This window comes from Malania oleifera, chromosome 1 (assembly GCF_029873635.1).
Source record: "Malania oleifera isolate guangnan ecotype guangnan chromosome 1, ASM2987363v1, whole genome shotgun sequence".
Taxonomy (NCBI): domain Eukaryota; kingdom Viridiplantae; phylum Streptophyta; class Magnoliopsida; order Santalales; family Ximeniaceae; genus Malania; species Malania oleifera.
This window is the reverse complement of record NC_080417.1, coordinates 62,874,517-62,891,805: the sequence shown is the minus strand read 5'-3', so window position 1 is coordinate 62,891,805 and position 17,289 is coordinate 62,874,517. Positions and strand designations below refer to the sequence as shown.

General features: G+C 35.3%; 1 protein-coding gene across 5 annotated transcripts in view; it reads right to left on the bottom strand.

The window, feature by feature from the left end:
• Nucleotides 1-16,407, bottom strand: part of LOC131160604 (zinc finger CCCH domain-containing protein 55-like) — a 45,410-nt gene extending 29,003 nt beyond the window's left edge. For 2 of the 5 annotated variants that reach the window (XM_058116446.1, XM_058116458.1), the window contains exons 1-4: nt 16,208-16,407; nt 12,231-13,242; nt 1,797-2,018; nt 1,545-1,715 (exon numbers count right to left, since the gene is read on the bottom strand). In XM_058116446.1, coding sequence (XP_057972429.1) covers nt 1,545-1,715; nt 1,797-1,978 — 353 coding nt within the window. In that variant the 5' untranslated portion in view covers nt 1,979-2,018; nt 12,231-13,242; nt 16,208-16,407. Of the gene's footprint in view, nt 1-1,544; nt 1,716-1,796; nt 2,019-12,230; nt 13,243-16,207 lie in introns of those variants that run through there. The other 3 variants (XM_058116440.1, XM_058116451.1, XM_058116467.1) reach the window with 3 other exon arrangements.
• Nucleotides 16,408-17,289: the final 882 nt, after the last annotated feature.

Below are 17,289 nucleotides of genomic sequence, written 5' to 3'. Positions count from 1 at the left end.
TTTCATCTTTATAAGCTAGTTTTTCATCCTCTCTTTGCTATTTATTCAAAAAATCATTTTCAAGAGAGTATTCTTTATCTTGGGCATTTCATTTTTTACAAATCATATTACTTATCCTCTCATATCTCATTATTTTTAAAATCATTATCTTGAGAGGAAATTCTAAGTTTTCTCCATATATTTTCATTCCTTTGGAGAAAAACTATTTCTTACTTGTGAATCTTGCACATCAATTACAAGATTCAAAGGCTCACTTACTTGTACTTGCAAAAATATTTTTGAGTCATAAACCCTAGATTCTTCAGCACTTTATTTAGAAAAATATTTTTAGAGGGATTTCTTATTTGGGTTAAAATCTTTGAGCACTTATCATAAACATCTTTATACAAAGGTTATTTTATGAGAAAATCACCATACTCACATTGAGGTTATTTTCATATCATACGTGAGTACATATTGAGCTTATTGGTGTATACATCAGTTTGTTTTAGAAGCAATTTATTTGTACACAAATATTTTATTGGTTGTATTCCCGATGTGTGGTCGAAAGAGGGAAACTTGCCTTGTGAAAAGTCCCGGACTGGTTCAAACTCGGTTAGGAGAACTAGGTGCACCATCCTCTTACTTATGAGCTTGAGGCGGGGACGTAGGCAGTATTGGCTGAACCCTGATAACATATTTGGTGTAGCTTTTACATTTCCGCAATTTATTTTTTGCACTTGCATGTTATTATTTATTACTCAGATAGTTTTACTAATATGCATTGAATGATTGATAATACTGAGATTGGTTTATTAGGTTAAATATTTGCTAGGTAGTTTATCTGTGTTATTGGGGAATGCTTAAACGACCCTAGGTTGTGTTATCCTACTGTTGGTTAGTTGACCTAGGAAGGAAATTTTTTAAATACCCAATTTACCCTCATCTTGGGAATACACCAATTCCAGCACTTCAAAACTCAAAACTCAAAACATCATTTATAAACTATTTCTATCTTAACATGACAAATAGACTCTTATCTACAATTAATTTGAGTAAAATTCCTGACCCTTTGATAGCACATATGATGATTATATTTTATAAATACTGTTTTAAGTTTTAAAAGCTTGAAATGTTTTTTAGAAGTACAAAATAGTGTAAAAACTTGTTAGAGAAATTCACAACTAATCTGAAAGCATAACAGCCTATAGCCAACAGTAATGGTGTGTAACAGACCATAACGGCTGTTACGACAGCATAGCAGATTCACTGGACTGTACTAAGTGATATTGACGTGATGCAGGACACTTATTAGATATCATCCTGCAACAGTATCAGAAGGCACTTATACCATTACGTGACACATAATGGTATCAAAAGGCAGTGATATCATTAAGCAATGCTGTTACGTAACAGTAACGGATGATTTCTAATGGTATCCACGCTAAAAGAAAAATGGCAATCAAAATTCAAATAATAGAATTTCAAAAAGCCACAATAAAAAAGTTAGAAGTTTCCGAAAACTCAAGAGAATGTAAGTGGGTGTACAAAGTATAGAACCAAACCTGAGTGATCTGCTCCAGCTGCCCTTCGGGGAAGGAGTGCGATTTTGTTGTCTCCATTCATCAAAACCTGGAGACATTTTCATGCCATAACTTCCATCTGCATCCCATGCCATCGTGCCTTCCAAGTATTTATTGTTGTCTTTATAATTGCTCTCATTATTCTGTGAACCCCTGCTCCATTGCAAAGATTCCATAAGTGACAATGCATAATTATACTTAGATTTCAGCATATCAATGGAGTCCAGAACAGACCATTTTTTTTTACCATTAGGACCAGCAACCTCTGAAGCACGCTGGCCTGGTTGTGGTTCTTTACCATAAAAAGGCAAATTGGATTTCCCAGACCGGTCATCAGCTTGCACACTTTCAAGTGGAAGTTGGGGCACTTCTTTCAAATCCCACTTAGAATGGCGTTTCCTACCACTTCTGCTCATTCCTCTCCTCTTGAGAGCAGCAATGCCTCCCTTAAATAATCTGCAGGCAAGGAGAAGCAATACATAGATGCATCACAATAACTGTGTCACTTTTCACTTCACTCAAATTATTTTCTCAGTAAAAATATTAATGCCATTGAAAAGTTTGAGCTTCCAAAACAGAGGCCAGTTTGCAGCATTAGCAGCAACTACATTCCCGAAGCCAAAAGCATAAAAATCTGTCATATGAAAGAAGCAACACCACACATAGAACATAGCATTGAATAGTAAGCACAGCCAATAAAAAAATCCAACACTCAGTCAAAATATATATATATATATATATATATATATAATAAGTACACTAAAAGAAAAATCCAACACTTGCTCAAAAATAATATATAAAATAAGTACACTAAAAGAAAGAAGAGAATTATTGAGAAATATGCAGAAGATAACACTGCATTACTCCATGGCGGTGTACATCTTTATTTTTTTTAAGGGAGCAAAGTGATCCTAATTTGGAAATCCATGAGTTTGGAAAGCCTCTCAGTACCCTAAAGATTTGTTTAGAAGCATCAGCATGTGATTTGAGAATCTCCCACTTATGTTATGCTTATGATCATAGATTCAGAGCCTTAGTGATGCAGGGACAGCATCATGAATCTGAAGCTATGGAGGAGATTAGAAGTAATTGAAGGGAGGAAGGAGAATAGAGGAAATAAGAGATCCAAGGGGGGAAACTGACGTTCACTTCAACAACTCCTACAGCATGGCTTTCATACACTATTTATAAGAAAGCCTTTTCACATAAAATTGCATATAAACCCCTAAAACTACATACATTACATTACAATATGCCTAGAATACACAAATACTACAAACCCACCCCCAAATACACAAAATACTATACGAATAAAACTAAACACACAATAAACTACTAACTAAACCCAACAATCCTCGATACTTCTTCAGTATTCTCCAAGAAGGATCTTCCCAAGGTCTTACTTCTTGTCCTACATCAACTCTCCACCTAGTTAGAAAAAATTCGGCCTCAAATTTAGAAATGTTGGAGGATCAGAAGCATAGTTGTTAGAATCTTAAAAGTCACCATTTGGTTCATACGATTCGTATCAATTCCACACCAATCGATTCGAATCTTATTACGAATCTAAAATCAACTGAATCGCTGCCGAATCTATTGATTCACCTCGTGAATCTAGCTAGTCGATCCGAATCTATAGATTCACACAATTATAGACCTATCATATCCTAACAAGCCCAACTTGTTTAAAACCTCTTCTTCATTTTTCTAATTGCTTTTTTTACACAATTAGCTTCCATTCCTCGTCCATGTCAGTTTTTTGTGCTAGAAAAGAGATAAAATAGAACTTTGGGTCCTATGTTGCTTTCTTACAAAACCATTCTTCACTCTTGAAGTCAAGTGTTCTACCATTGAGAAGGGATAGAAGACACATTGGTTAAGGTGTTACTCACAATTTATTATGTTGTTAAGATTCAAAAGTTTTTTTTCTTCAATATTTTCGGTATATTTTTCAATTATTATCATTTTTTTATTTTTAATTCAAGAGAGAATATGAATGAAAGGATTTTTTAATTGTTGATAAACACTATTAGTTCAGTTTTTTTATTTATTTTTTTTCCCAATTCCTTCCCTTAAACAGCATAATGTTCATTTCTTTAATTAATATTTCTTAACTCATTTCCTTACTTTTTATTTGTTCATGAAAGCATACACATGAAATGTGATTTTTTTTATTGTGAAGATGTAAATGTATTGTACTATTTGCTTGTTGCTTATATATCAATATATGTATGTAATTTAGAATTGATTTTGGAAATTTGTATCGAATCTTGATATACAATTCAATTCTCGATTCATGATTCCCAAAATTTGAACTTCGATGCATGCTTCAAATCTCAATTAGACAACTATGATCAGAAGTGGGAAGCAAACTTGGATACTTCAAAAGCTAGCACTTGAGTGATACAAGAAGCAGCATCATAGCCTTGAATTGAGAGTTGGCATCAATAAACACATTAGAAATGATAAACTCAATGATAGCAACGAGACTTTAGATGCCTTGAACACAATTGCTTTCCTTGTAGTGTCTTCAAGTTGAGTAACTTTGACTTGATCGCTAATCTCAGATTCTTTGTCTTAGTTGGTTGGTAAAGCAGGCTTCAAAATGATTCCCTTCCCAGTATAGTGGAATACATATGTGCTCTCATGTCCTTGATTCAAACCCAAATCATCCAACCAAGGAGAAAATGGCCAATATTCATGGGCATGATATCACACCAAACATTATCAAAATAGTCACCCATCTAGATAGGAACCAAACATCTTTCATAAACATGAAAGATAGCGCTACCAATCCAAGACACCTCATAGGGCTCTAGATGAAGTTCTGGATGAAGTTGCATTTAAGTGACTCCATTTCTAGAAACCACATTCATAGGACATCTTCCACCATGAATTTGCAAAAATTTTCCCCAAACTTAAGAAAGGTGTTTATTTTATGCTTAGAGTATGATAGAAAGCATTCATTTTTCCAATAAGCTGTCACCCTATTGCTGGATTTATTCATATATAATGCAACTATATATCACCAAAAGCCTTAATACAATTTGCCCACAAACCTTACTCTTAATTTCTCATAAACTATCTTTGATGCACCTTTGATATTGATTGTCATGCTGAAATGAAACAAATTCATAAAGAAAACTCACAACACAGTGATGCAAACTGATTTGTTATTGCTAGCTGTGACAAATCCACACTCCAAATTGCTGAATCTACTGATGGTGCTCTAATTCTCCAATTTCTAGTGTTTCATGCCGAATTATCACACTTGCTTGCAATATGTTGTGTCCACAATCAAAATCCCTTGCTAGTCAAAACATCATGGAGAAAACCCAAAATCTCAAGGCTGGGGCATTTTCTCGTGAGACAGGAACATGCAGAACAGAGTTATAGAGCTCCTCACACGCATCGCCCATGCATGGGGCACATGAGACTCCAGCGAGTGTCCTACGACAATGAGATTTTAGGCAAAGAGAGATCAAAATGTGGAGGCAAAGATAGATCAAGAGGTGCAGGTTACAATGGTAGTGGTGGTGTGATGAGAAAAGCACAGAAGGTTGGCAAAGGGTCATCCGCTGGCCAACCTTCTGCCGGCGCTAGGCACCACACACATGGTCAAATGGTGATGAAATTTCAGAGGAAAGGGTTTCAAGGGGTTCTGCTTTTATGGTGATGGTCACAAAATTATTCTACAAAATTAGGGTTTCAAAAATTGGGGATACAACTGGAATATTTTACTGATATGAAGAAGAAGAAGAAGAAGGTCGTGGTTGGGCTCTAATACCAAATGATGTAAGGGCAGCATCAAGGATCTGCAGCCATGAAAGAAAGAAATTGAAGAGAGGAAGGAGAAGAGAGGAGAGAGGAGATACAAAGAGAAAATTCACATTCACTTCAATTCAAATTCAAGAACTTCTATAAAATGACTTTCACACACTATATATAAGAAAGCCTCTTCATACAAAATTACATATCAACCCCTAAAACTACATTCCTATTACAAACATACCCCTAGAATACACAAATACAAGCAGCCCCCAAATACACAAAATATTATACTAATTAAACCAAACACATAATAAACTAATAAACAAGCCCCCAAATACACAAAATACTATACTAATTAAACCAAACACATAATAAACTACTAACTAAACCCAGCAATCGTCGATCCAATTCTTCTAAGTATTCTCCAACAAGGATCTTCCCAAGATCTTGCTTCTTGTCCTACATCACTTAGATTTGGCATTGTGGGGATTTGAATAAAATTCAATGCCCAAGTACAACTCCCAAATCTGAGGCCCCGATGTTTCCAAACAGTGTCAATCAATGTGACCAACAACTAGGTCATAGAATGATTAAGCATGAGTATGATTTTGAATACAAGTAATACATGTAAGTGCATCTACAGGTGAGCATGAGAGAGAGAGAGACAGTAAAGTAGCTAAAGTGGTCAAAGCAACATTCACGTTTTTACCCACAAATAGTTGGGTTAATAGACAAGGGAAGATTGCAGCAACTGAAATCAAAGGGAAAATTAGCCTGCTGAAGCGGCTAACCTAACCATTATCTCAGAAAAGAATGATTATGCCAAATCAACATCCGCAGTAGATTTCACTTGCGTTTTATGAAGCTAGTAGCAGCTCTCAATCCCTGCTCCACATGTTTCAAATCTTTAATCCACTAGTGATTCCCACTCAAGAAAGTTTATTGCTTTTAAGGAGAGTAACTTGGCCCTATGTGAGAAACTATTCTACTTGCATCTCTTTCTATGGCCTTTTAGTAGAGGGGATCTGTTAGAATACCACTTCACCTAAAAGCTTAAGCTATTAGGTTGTGGGCCAACAATGTTTACCAAACCTTAACACTCCCCCACATGTGCAGCCCGATTGCATAGAGAGAGTGAAACAAATAATGAATAACACCCATATCAAGAGCACAGTAATTTTTCAACAAACTTACATTAAATGCAGGCAACAAGACTAGAACCTAGGACCCCTATCAACCATGGTGTAATACCATATTAAGCAACCACTTCACCTAAAAGCTTAAGTTGTTAGGTCGTGAAGCTGTTAGATTGTGGGCCAATAATGTATATCAAGCCTTAACAAGATCTAACAGGTCCTAGGCCCAATTAGGAATGAGAGGACCCTGCTAGCTCCACACAAGAAGAAGTCTTAAGTCTTGGTACAACTGGGTAGCCACGCTAATCCGCTAATCCACTAAGGGCGGCATGCTTAACGGATGGATGCATCGGATATGGAAATATTATATTCCTAAAGTTGACTGGAGGAATGAAGTCTTGCAAGCAATAGTGTCTTCAATCTAAATGCCATAGTCAACAATGGGCTACTATAGGGCATTAAGCAACATGGATGTTTGTTGTGCTAGACCCATGTACAACATGATCCTTTCATACTAATAAAATAACAATGAAAAGATCACTTCTATCTAACACACCTACTAGGGCGAAAATAAGCAAACCACAATGTCCATTTAACGCTTCCTCACAGCCAACGCAACAACCCCCCCCCCCCCTAGCCAGGCCAAAAAAAAAAAAAACAAATTTTTAGTTCAAACATACAAAAATAAATCCAAAGCTCATGAAAAGATTATTTTTAAATCACAAAAGAAAAATCATTGATAGATTAAGAATGTACAAACAGGAGAATAAGACATCTCCTTTCCAAACTCTAGGTTACCCCAGAAATAGAAAAAAGGGGAAACCAAGACACACTAAAAATGACCCAAAATAATCAGCATGCCCTAACAAGTCAACCAGGAATGGCAATCACGCAGAATATTCGAAAAGTACACCCCCTTGAATTTCACAGTAACCAAACACATAAGAGAAGCCAATAGTGAATCTTCTCCCAAACCAACAAAAATGACAGCTTCTTCCCTGAGAAAATGTGTGTGTTCTGTTCCATCCACAGGCCCCAAAATACTGCAAAGAGCGCACAATTCCATAACTCTTTACCTTCCTTTTTCCTACCAAAACCAACAAAATGAATTGCTAAAAACCCCTCCACTGTCTCTAGACAAACCCAACATTCCCCAAAATAATTAAATAGCTTGTTCCAAATCTCCAAGAATAATCACAATGCATGAAAAGATGCAAAGCAGTTTCAGAGCAATTAAAACAAAGGACACAAACATGCAGAGAGAGAGCCTTCAACGGTCTCCTAATCTGTAACAAGTTACTGGTGTTGATCCTATTATGCACAACTAGCCAGAGAAAAGCTTTGATTTTAGGGAGGGGCTTTGGCTTCCCAAATAGTTTTATAGAGAAGAAAGGAAAAATAAGTGCTAGTCAAGAACTCACAAAAAGATTTACAGGAATAAAGCCCTGGGGAGCCCAAAGACCAAGAGCAGCTATCAGCTTCCAAAGAAGCTCGACAATTATTCAAAAAGACTGACAAAGAGGATAACTCATCCATCTCCATATAGACTTACTACCTAATAGCATGCTTTAGAAACCTAAACTGGACAGGCCAGACTTACCAAGCTCAACTGGAAATGGTCGTACCATCACAGAACCGGAAATGGGGCAAACTGGTGTTGAACCAACCAACCCAGTCCAAATTGGGGTTGTAGACACAGGCAATCCCTGCTTTAAAAATGAAAGTAAAGTTGATGGAATGCTCCTGCTGCAATTCAAACCCCTGACCTCAGGATAGTACATGGCAGTGGCCTAGCTTACCACTTTACCAATATAAGGTTTTCTCTGATACTCTTATTCATGGAGTAAATAACAAATTTAATTAACCAAAAACACAGAATGGTCACACACATACACACTAAGACAGCCTATATACCAGCTTCAAATTATATTTATTTGACTAAAAATAAGTGGTAATCAATATTTTATAAAAATAAGAAAAGTAATACAAATTGTTTATAGATTGTTGTTAGTGATTTTTTTTGTTGCTTGAATTGGCTTACATTTGTGATTTTCAAAAAGAATTTCATAATATTTATATGGAATTTATGTGTAATATTATTTTCGTAATATACACATATACTTATGTGTGTGTGTGTGTATATATATATATATATATATATATATATATATAGACATAAATATATATATATCCATATAAATAATATATATACATATTTTTTGTCATGCTGACATCGCTTCGACTCGGTCCAACCAACCCAATGGCTTCACCAGGTTGGTCACTAATCCAAGTTTTAAAACCATACCTCATAGTTTGACACATGCAATGAAAACCTCAACTCGATAACAAGTTGGCATTTTTGTTTTCTAGTGACCACCATCTTGACCATACACCTAAGAAACAACATTCATTACCATCACTTTCATTACAGCTCACTTCTATGAAAGCACCACCATTGTGTACATTAAGGTTCTACTTTATTGACCTAGAGAAATCTTATGATAGAGTACCTAAGGAAGTTCCTTGGTTAGAAAAGAAAAGGATTTGCATCAAGTGTGTTGTGTGATCATAGAATACCCTTAAAATTAAAAGGAAAGTTTTATAAGACATCTATAAGGCCTGCTATGCTTTATGGTTCAGCAGGCAACTATGAAACATGTACAAAAAGTAAAAAATGCCTAAATGCGAATGTTAAGGTGGATGAGTGGTATAATATTAAAAGATAAAGTAAAAAACAAGCATACACGCAATAATTTAGGCATAGCACCAATTGAAGACAAGATAAGAGAGCGGTGGCTTAGATGGTTTGGGCATTTGAAATGCACCTAGTGGGGCTAAGGGCTTGTTGTTGTTGTTGTTGTTGACATGCTAAGTGAGAATAATATGTTGGGAGCTAAACCAATACTCCTTTGGATCCCAATGTTGATATAGGTTGTTGGTCTACTTGACTATAACTAGACCTCACATAACTTTTGTTGTGGGGGCAATGAATCAGTTCATAGAAAATCTAAGCAATCACATCTAGATTATGTTTTTAAGATTTTGCAATATCTTAAAGGCTTTACAAGCAAAGTTTTAATATATAATTGTAATGGAAACAATGAGATCACAGTATACTCCGATGTACATTAGGTTGACTTGGCTGAGGATCGAAGATCTATTACTACTGTACATTTGTGGGACGAAATCTTACTACCTAGCATAGCAAGATAGATCTAGTGCTCAAGCAAAATACCAAGCTATGGCTTAGACTATGAGTGAACTTATGTGGTTGAAGTCTTTTATGTTAGAGATATGATTTTTTATAGCAAAGCCCAATAGTTATGTTTTATGATAATCCAGCTATCATTTATATTAATAGCGATCTGGTCCTTCACAAGAGGGCAAAGCACATTAAAGTTGACTATCACTTTGTGAGGGATGTTGTGTTGAAGAAGGTTTTGAGGACTACTTTTGTGAAATGTGTGGATCAATTAATGTTTTCACGAAGCCTTTATTTAAGCCCATCTTGTATATTGGATGTATCAAGCTAGAGTTAGGGATATTTATACACCTCAAGCTTTTGGGCCTTGAATTTGGATTTGTATGAATCCTATTGCCTTTTCTATTTGTACTTGTGGTAGATGTGTTAAGTAGATTGATAAATAAGGCGATAGAAAGGAGGGTCGTGAGGTGTCTTAAGGTGGGTAAGGAGGAGGAGATAGTGTCTCATTTGCAATTTTCCAATGACACCATCATTTGTAGATGACCATGTTGATTCTTTTGTAAACACTCACTATTCTAAAGTTTTTAGTAGGATTAGTTTGAGTAAGAGTGGTGTCAGACCGATTTATATTAATCATGAGGGGATCTTGGAATTGACCTCCCTAGTGTGCCATTTTAGAGTACCCTTTGACCTATTTAAGATACCATTTGGGAGGTCAGCCACATCCTTAGCTTTTTGGGATATTGTGATGACAAAGGCAGCTAAATTGATGGTTGAAAAGAAGCTTTGTTTTCTTTAAGAGGTAGAATTACTCTTACACAAGCTAGTTTGTCTATTATTTCCTCTATATCTCTTTCAGGCTTTCGAGAAGGGTAGTTCAAAAGCTAGAGAGGGTGACGAGGGATTTCTTTGGTTATGTGTAGGAGAGAAGGGGGGTCATTTGGTTAAATGGGAAGTGGTGTGTAGGTCAAAGGAAGGAGGGTCAAGTCTCGATGATTTAGTTTCAAAAAATGCTACCCTTCTACCAAAGTGGATGTGAACTCCCTATGGTACAAAGTCATAAAAAAGAAAATATGGCATACGAGATAATGGGTGGCATGATAATTTGGGGTTGAGAAGTTCTTCAAAGAGTCCTTTGAGGTTCATTCCGCAAGTTTATCCTTCTTTTCTTCTTCTATCAAAGTTTCAACTAGATATATGTAATCAAATTAGATTCTAGGAAGATGTATAGATTGGGGGGGGGGGGGGGATGCTTTGTCATGTTCCTTTGCTCGCTTGTATCGTCTTTCTTCTCACAACAATTATTTGATTCCTTTTCTTGGGACTATTCTAGAAGGGATTTAAATGATAAAGAGTTTGAGGGGTTTTCTACTTTGCTCATTTTGTACTAAAGGCGAAGACAGCTGCCATATCTCCAACACAAGTGATGGTAGAGTTTGATTCTTTGATCCATCTAGGATTTATTCATGCAAGTCTTTTTTTTCTCAGCTTATTAAGGCAGGTGTGGATTTTCCTCTCTATCAAGGTATTTAGGAGTCTAAAGTCCCTTAGTGGCATTTAATAGAGTTAACACCAACAATCTCTTGGCTCTTGCACAATAAGAGGCCTTTGAAAGCCTTGCCTCCTGATATTTGTTTTATTTGTGGGAATAGTCCTGAGGATGCATCGCATGCCTTTCTACATTGCTCTTTCGCTTAAGACTTGCTGAATACACTTAATTGGAATTTTTTGTGAAGATTGGGTTTGTTCAAAGTTGACGAAAGAATTTTTGAAATTTGGATGGAAAGGAATTCAGGAACTTATGCTAGAAAAAGATTACCAGAGGGGCTTCTTTGACATAGGGTAAGGTATTTAGCTTCTCTTTGTGCTTATAGCGAAGGATGTTTTATAAGATGTTGTTTCAAGCAGTCAACCAAGAGTTTTTCTTTGTTTGAGAGTGAGAACTTCTTGTTCTCCTTCATTGTATCTAATTCTCCTCTCTAGTTCAATAAAGCTACTTCTTTTTATCCAAAAAATGATAGTAATAAAGATAATTGTAATTGAATATCCAAGCTAAACAAGGAGGGCGGTTAATAAATAAAAAAGATTTTTCATAAACTTTACAGTAGTTGTGCACAATATCTATAGATATTATGAAAAAACAATTTCTCCCAAACCAATCAGGAAAAAGTATGAAACGCAAATACAACATAAATTACACTCACATCACAAAACTTAATTGAATAAATAAAAGATAAAGCAATCCAATGCTTTACAACAAGTAAACAAATTTTCCATCTTCTCTCCAAACCCTTATGATATACACCAAAACTTTAACCACTTCCCCTATGCCTCATTAAATCTCATAAAAATAAGATCCTTCACTCTGAAATTCCTTCTCTTGCCATCTTTCATGATGGCCCAAACAAAAAAACGAAATAAAATTTTCAGAAGGCCTTTCTTTTAATTGTACTTGAGATACACCTAACATTAGAAGCATTGAAGGCCCTACAGGAGTACAAATGATACTAAAATAGATAGTAAACCACTATTCTAAAATGAATTACAACTCCATACCATGCTATTAAAACATATGTACAATAACCCCATGTATTAATGTAGCTAAGTGGAGTGAACTGCTTCATGTCTTCAATATCTTTACAGGATTGAATCTCTTGAACCCAAGAAGTATCAAAAATTTCTCCACCTATGCACAGTCCACATTGAAACTCAGTGAAGAATGGAAAACCTCCGCCAAATTTCGTCAAGTATTATCTCACTTTCAAATTCCACAATTCAAACTCCGATTGGCCCATTATCCCATCAAAATTCTCCACAATTGCCACAATGGTGAGAATTGTGTGTGGTATAACACACACAGTTTTTTTAAATTTGAAATAGAACCAAACAGTTTTGTTCTTCCAGTCACTATGTTCCTTAAATTCTACAATGCCAAATATTACATTTTGAAGGCAATGCAATGAATTGAATATAGTCTCAAGCCCTACCTCCAATTTTAACAAACTAACAAGTTCAAGATTCCACAAGAAATTCCTCCCACCAGACACATGCTCAGATCCTACAAATGGAACATTTTTACAGCTGAACCCTCATATACTCAGAAGTTTCTTATAAATCCTGGACTCTCAATATTAACTGCTCCAAACGCAGCAGAACTTCTCATGATCAGCATGTAATGGCCAACTCAAAACAAAAGCTGATTGAGCATTGCAGCCTTCATATACAACCAGACATATTCCTTCGAGCTAACAGGAGCCCATCTCCTATGGAGAGCAACTTCCCTTCAGCACATGTCCATATTAAGCATTATTTCAGCACAAATTTCAGAATTCTGTAACATGATGAATAATGTGTTCTTCCTCCACTTCATGAACCATGAAGCAGAATGTATGCTGCAATGCCAAAACATTTGGAGTTATCTCCACATTGACAATGTGAGCTCAATCCAAATGAATTAATATCCAAATATGTTTCTTTTGTGAATAGATAGAATTCCCCTGCCACATCACTGCACCCGCCACCGTGGAAGGCACTTTAATGAACCTCCACGCAGTCACCCCGTTATGTACTGCAGAAAAATTATATCTAGTATTAGCTTTTGGGTAAATGTACTCACATAGAGAGACATGGAACTATAGCACAAACAGAACTAATCCTGGAATCAAGCCTATCGGCATCTACACAGCCATCTGCGCATACTGATGAGAATCTACGCACTCAAGGAAGAAGGTTGATGCCTACATCAAATGGATTTTCAACTAATTGGAATGCCTCACTTTTAGTGGAGCACATCTTGCAATAATTGCAAATGTCAAGAGGAATACTACACAAGGATGAGCATGATGGAGTTGGCATGCAGAAATCAAACTCAACGAGAGAATCAACGGAATAGTACCATACACATATTACATACAACTAACAAATGAAATGAACAAAGCACTTCACAAACATTGTGCAGTGAAATGAGATTACTCATGCACAATATCTATCCAAATTTTTTTTATTGTAAAATTCCAAGTGATCAACCCCAAGTCCCTCAAAACAAACAGTGTTTCGATCACTGCCAAGATATTAATTTTCTTCCTTGAAGTGCTAGCAGACAATGTTTTCAGCTTTTCTAAACCCTTAAAGACCAGAAAGGCACCAAAGCAAGTGTTTTAAACTAAAAGTTTTACTGCTCAACATCAACATAACTTCGAATTTTGAAAATAACTAAACAACGTTGTGATTAAAAAGATTAAGCACTATTGTAAATTTGTCAAGAGCACAATGCAATATTGGTTATTACCAAGTGTGCAAAATATTCAAATCATTCAAAGCTCAAATCATGAAAATTTAGCACCTGACTACAAGGAACAAACATATTTACATTTAAAAAAAAAAACATGAAACTACACATGAAAATGGATTTTTTTTTTTTTTTTGTTGGGGAAGAAGGGAGGAGGAAATAGATTAAACAATAGAAAAACAAAAAACAAAAACTTTAAGAGTAAAATAATGACGTCATCTAGCCTAAAAAAAGTTTCAAAATTAAATTGGTTAGGATGTTTCAAACTTCAAAAATAAATATAACTTCATAATTCATAACACATATCTTCTAGGACTCCAAATGGTTCCTATTGCACTAACTTGAACATTTCATGTTAAATTAAATATTTAATGGTGTACAAATAATAGGCATTGAAGGCAATATTAGTATCCTCCTTTTGTTCTTTTCTACAAAATAAAATAGTATGCATCATCTTCGCAATTTTCAAAAAGTTTGGTCAGAACGTCCAATTCCAAAACCAACGAGATTTTCCAGCCCAAGAAAAATATGATGTTTTGGTGGCATGTCTAAATGAATTGACAACAAACCTTTATTCTTTTCTCTACAAACCTTAATTGTAAAGCTAAAATTAGATATGTGTGATGAAAATAGCCTAAAACAAACATTTTATAAATCGAAATTCTTCTGCTACTTACTAGAATTTTAAAATATAATATTCTTGTACCAACTGGATTCTCCAGCCCAAGATAAATATGACGCATTGTTATACATGAATGTTTTGGTTAGCATGCCTAAATGATTTGAGAACAAACCTTGATTTTATTTCTCTACAAACATTAATTGTAAAGGTAAAATTAGGTATGTTGTGTGATAAAAATAGCCTAAAACAAACATTTTATAAATTGAAATTCTTCTGCTTGTTATTAGAATTTTAAAATATTGTATTCTTGTACTTAAAATTAATAAAAAAAATTGCAGCCAAATTTTTTAGCTTGTATTCCAAATATGCACAAGTCAGCAAAAGGTTCGGGTCTCATTGACTGAAATTTCATAAAGAAAGATAATCACGATGCAGACGTGTGTGACTAGGGGAAGAGAGAGAGAGAGAGAGAGAGAGAGAGAGAGAGGGAGAGGGAGAGTTGAGGGACAAAATGTGGAAGAGAAAAGCACAAGAGGGTAGAAAATAAGTCATATACTAACAAAGATAAGATAATTAACTTGATAAGAGGGTGACTGTTAAAAGATAGCAAAAAATTCATAAGCAAGATTGGAGAGTCAAGGAACCATTGATGTTTGCATGCAACTCAATAGAAATTAAAGAATAATTGAAGATGAGAACATTTCTTTTTAAAATTTGAAAAAGAAAAAAAATTTGAAAGTTTATTTTGGCAGAGGCTAACAATCCAAACTGAATACTAGCTAGATTTGTCTGATTTATTCCATTTTTAGCTTTTACAAAGGCCAATTAGCTTATTGTCTCATGCTACAACCAGCAATTGATGAAGTCATAAGCAAGTGCCTACAGAAATAATAACAGGTACAAGACTGCTTGGTAAATGCCAAAGTATATACTAAGCAAACAATGCTTCCCCGTCTCAAAAATAAAATGTCGGTAAGAAAGGTAAGTACTGGAAAAAGCCATCCAAGAAAAGCCATCAATGCATCCAAACGAGCTGGTAACCCCAGCTCCAATTTCTTTATTGACTGAAAACCAAAATCTCAAACTCAAAATTTAACAAAAATATAAACAAGCAAAGATTGAACAAAGCATTGTGTTATCGTGGCACAAGCACATCAGGTACAGCAATTAAAAGAATACAGGTTACAGAGTTGGTTTGCAGAATAATATTATCAGAGTAAAGAGGCACTCCAAACCAATCATGCAAAGTTAGCGGCATATCCTGGTCATAAAGAAAAAAGGCACTTTTCTTGTACATGGCAACATTCAGTAGCCAACTCGTCCACTACCATTCTTGCACTAAACAAGATGCAACCAAACTCATAAAAGAAAAAAAATCAATTGAAATAAGCAGTAAATTCTGTACGAGATGAAACTAGGGTTTCCACAAACCAACAAGAAAACACCGCGATTCAGAAAAATCATTGTAACGCGAAAGTAAGCCCTAGTTTTAGAACCAGCGGTGGCGCTTTCAATCAGAGTCAGGAAACATTACGGGAAAGAAACTACAATTAAAACCCTACAATCATATCACAGCTGCTCGTACAAAATCAAAAAAATGTAAAGCAGAAGATTGATACTCACATGGAGTCAAAAAACACACGCCATGGAAGAGAAAAGCCCTAGGCGTTCCGGGCTTGCACGCTCGAATCTGTAGAAGAATGTGTAGGGCGTCCCCGGGGCGAATAGAGAGAGCAACCCGCAGAGCTGACCGCTGAGAACCTGGTAAAGATTTTTTAGCCTCTATACTTTAAGCAATTAATCCTCGCTCGATGTTTGTTGGCGTGGTGGATGGGTCCCGCCGAATCCGCTTGCTTTAATCTCTTTTTTCCCGAAATAAATTAAAGAATCATGCCACACCACTGAGATTTTAATATTTAGCATTCACTTTTCTTTCTTTGATGTTTTGAAAAATTCATTCTCTTCTAAAAAATTTCATTGTTTTAATAATACAAATAATATTTTAAAGTAAAAACACTAACTATTAAAAAAGGCAAAAGCCCTCTCTCGTGGAAAAAATATTACAGAATTCCATAAAATTTGTAAAAATATATATATAAATTTTATTTCAAAAAACTTATCTTTTTACAAAATACAAGTGGAGATTTGTATTTTTTTTACAAGCCTGAGGACAAGTTTTTAGAATTTTTTAAATCTTAAGAAAAGTTCCTAAAATTTTTAAATTCTTATTGGAGGTCTCTACCTTTTTGCTAAACCTCAACGAAAGTTAATGTCTTTTGCCTAATAATCAATATAATCAATTGCATGAATAATTAAAATTCTAAATCTATATTAACATAATAGTATCTCGAAACAATGACTCATCTACCGATAATATTATTTCGAAAGCAATAATACTTACGAAAAGGTTCATCCTACTAATTAAAACTGGAGAGAGGTGAATGATATTTGATGTGCCCAAAATATATCAGTTAATAAGAGGAGGTCAATGTCTAGTCATCACTCCCCAAGTTAGACCTTCTGACGAGAGCAATTAACTTCAACCCAATAAAGAGGAAGAGAGATCCACGCCAGCGTCTTAAACGGTCGGAGTGATACACGTGGGCACTTTATGACCCGGAAGCGATTCACGCCCCTATGTCATAAAGACAATTCAACTCAAGGGTCAACTCTAACCCCTATAAGAAGGGACGCAGGGAAGAGAC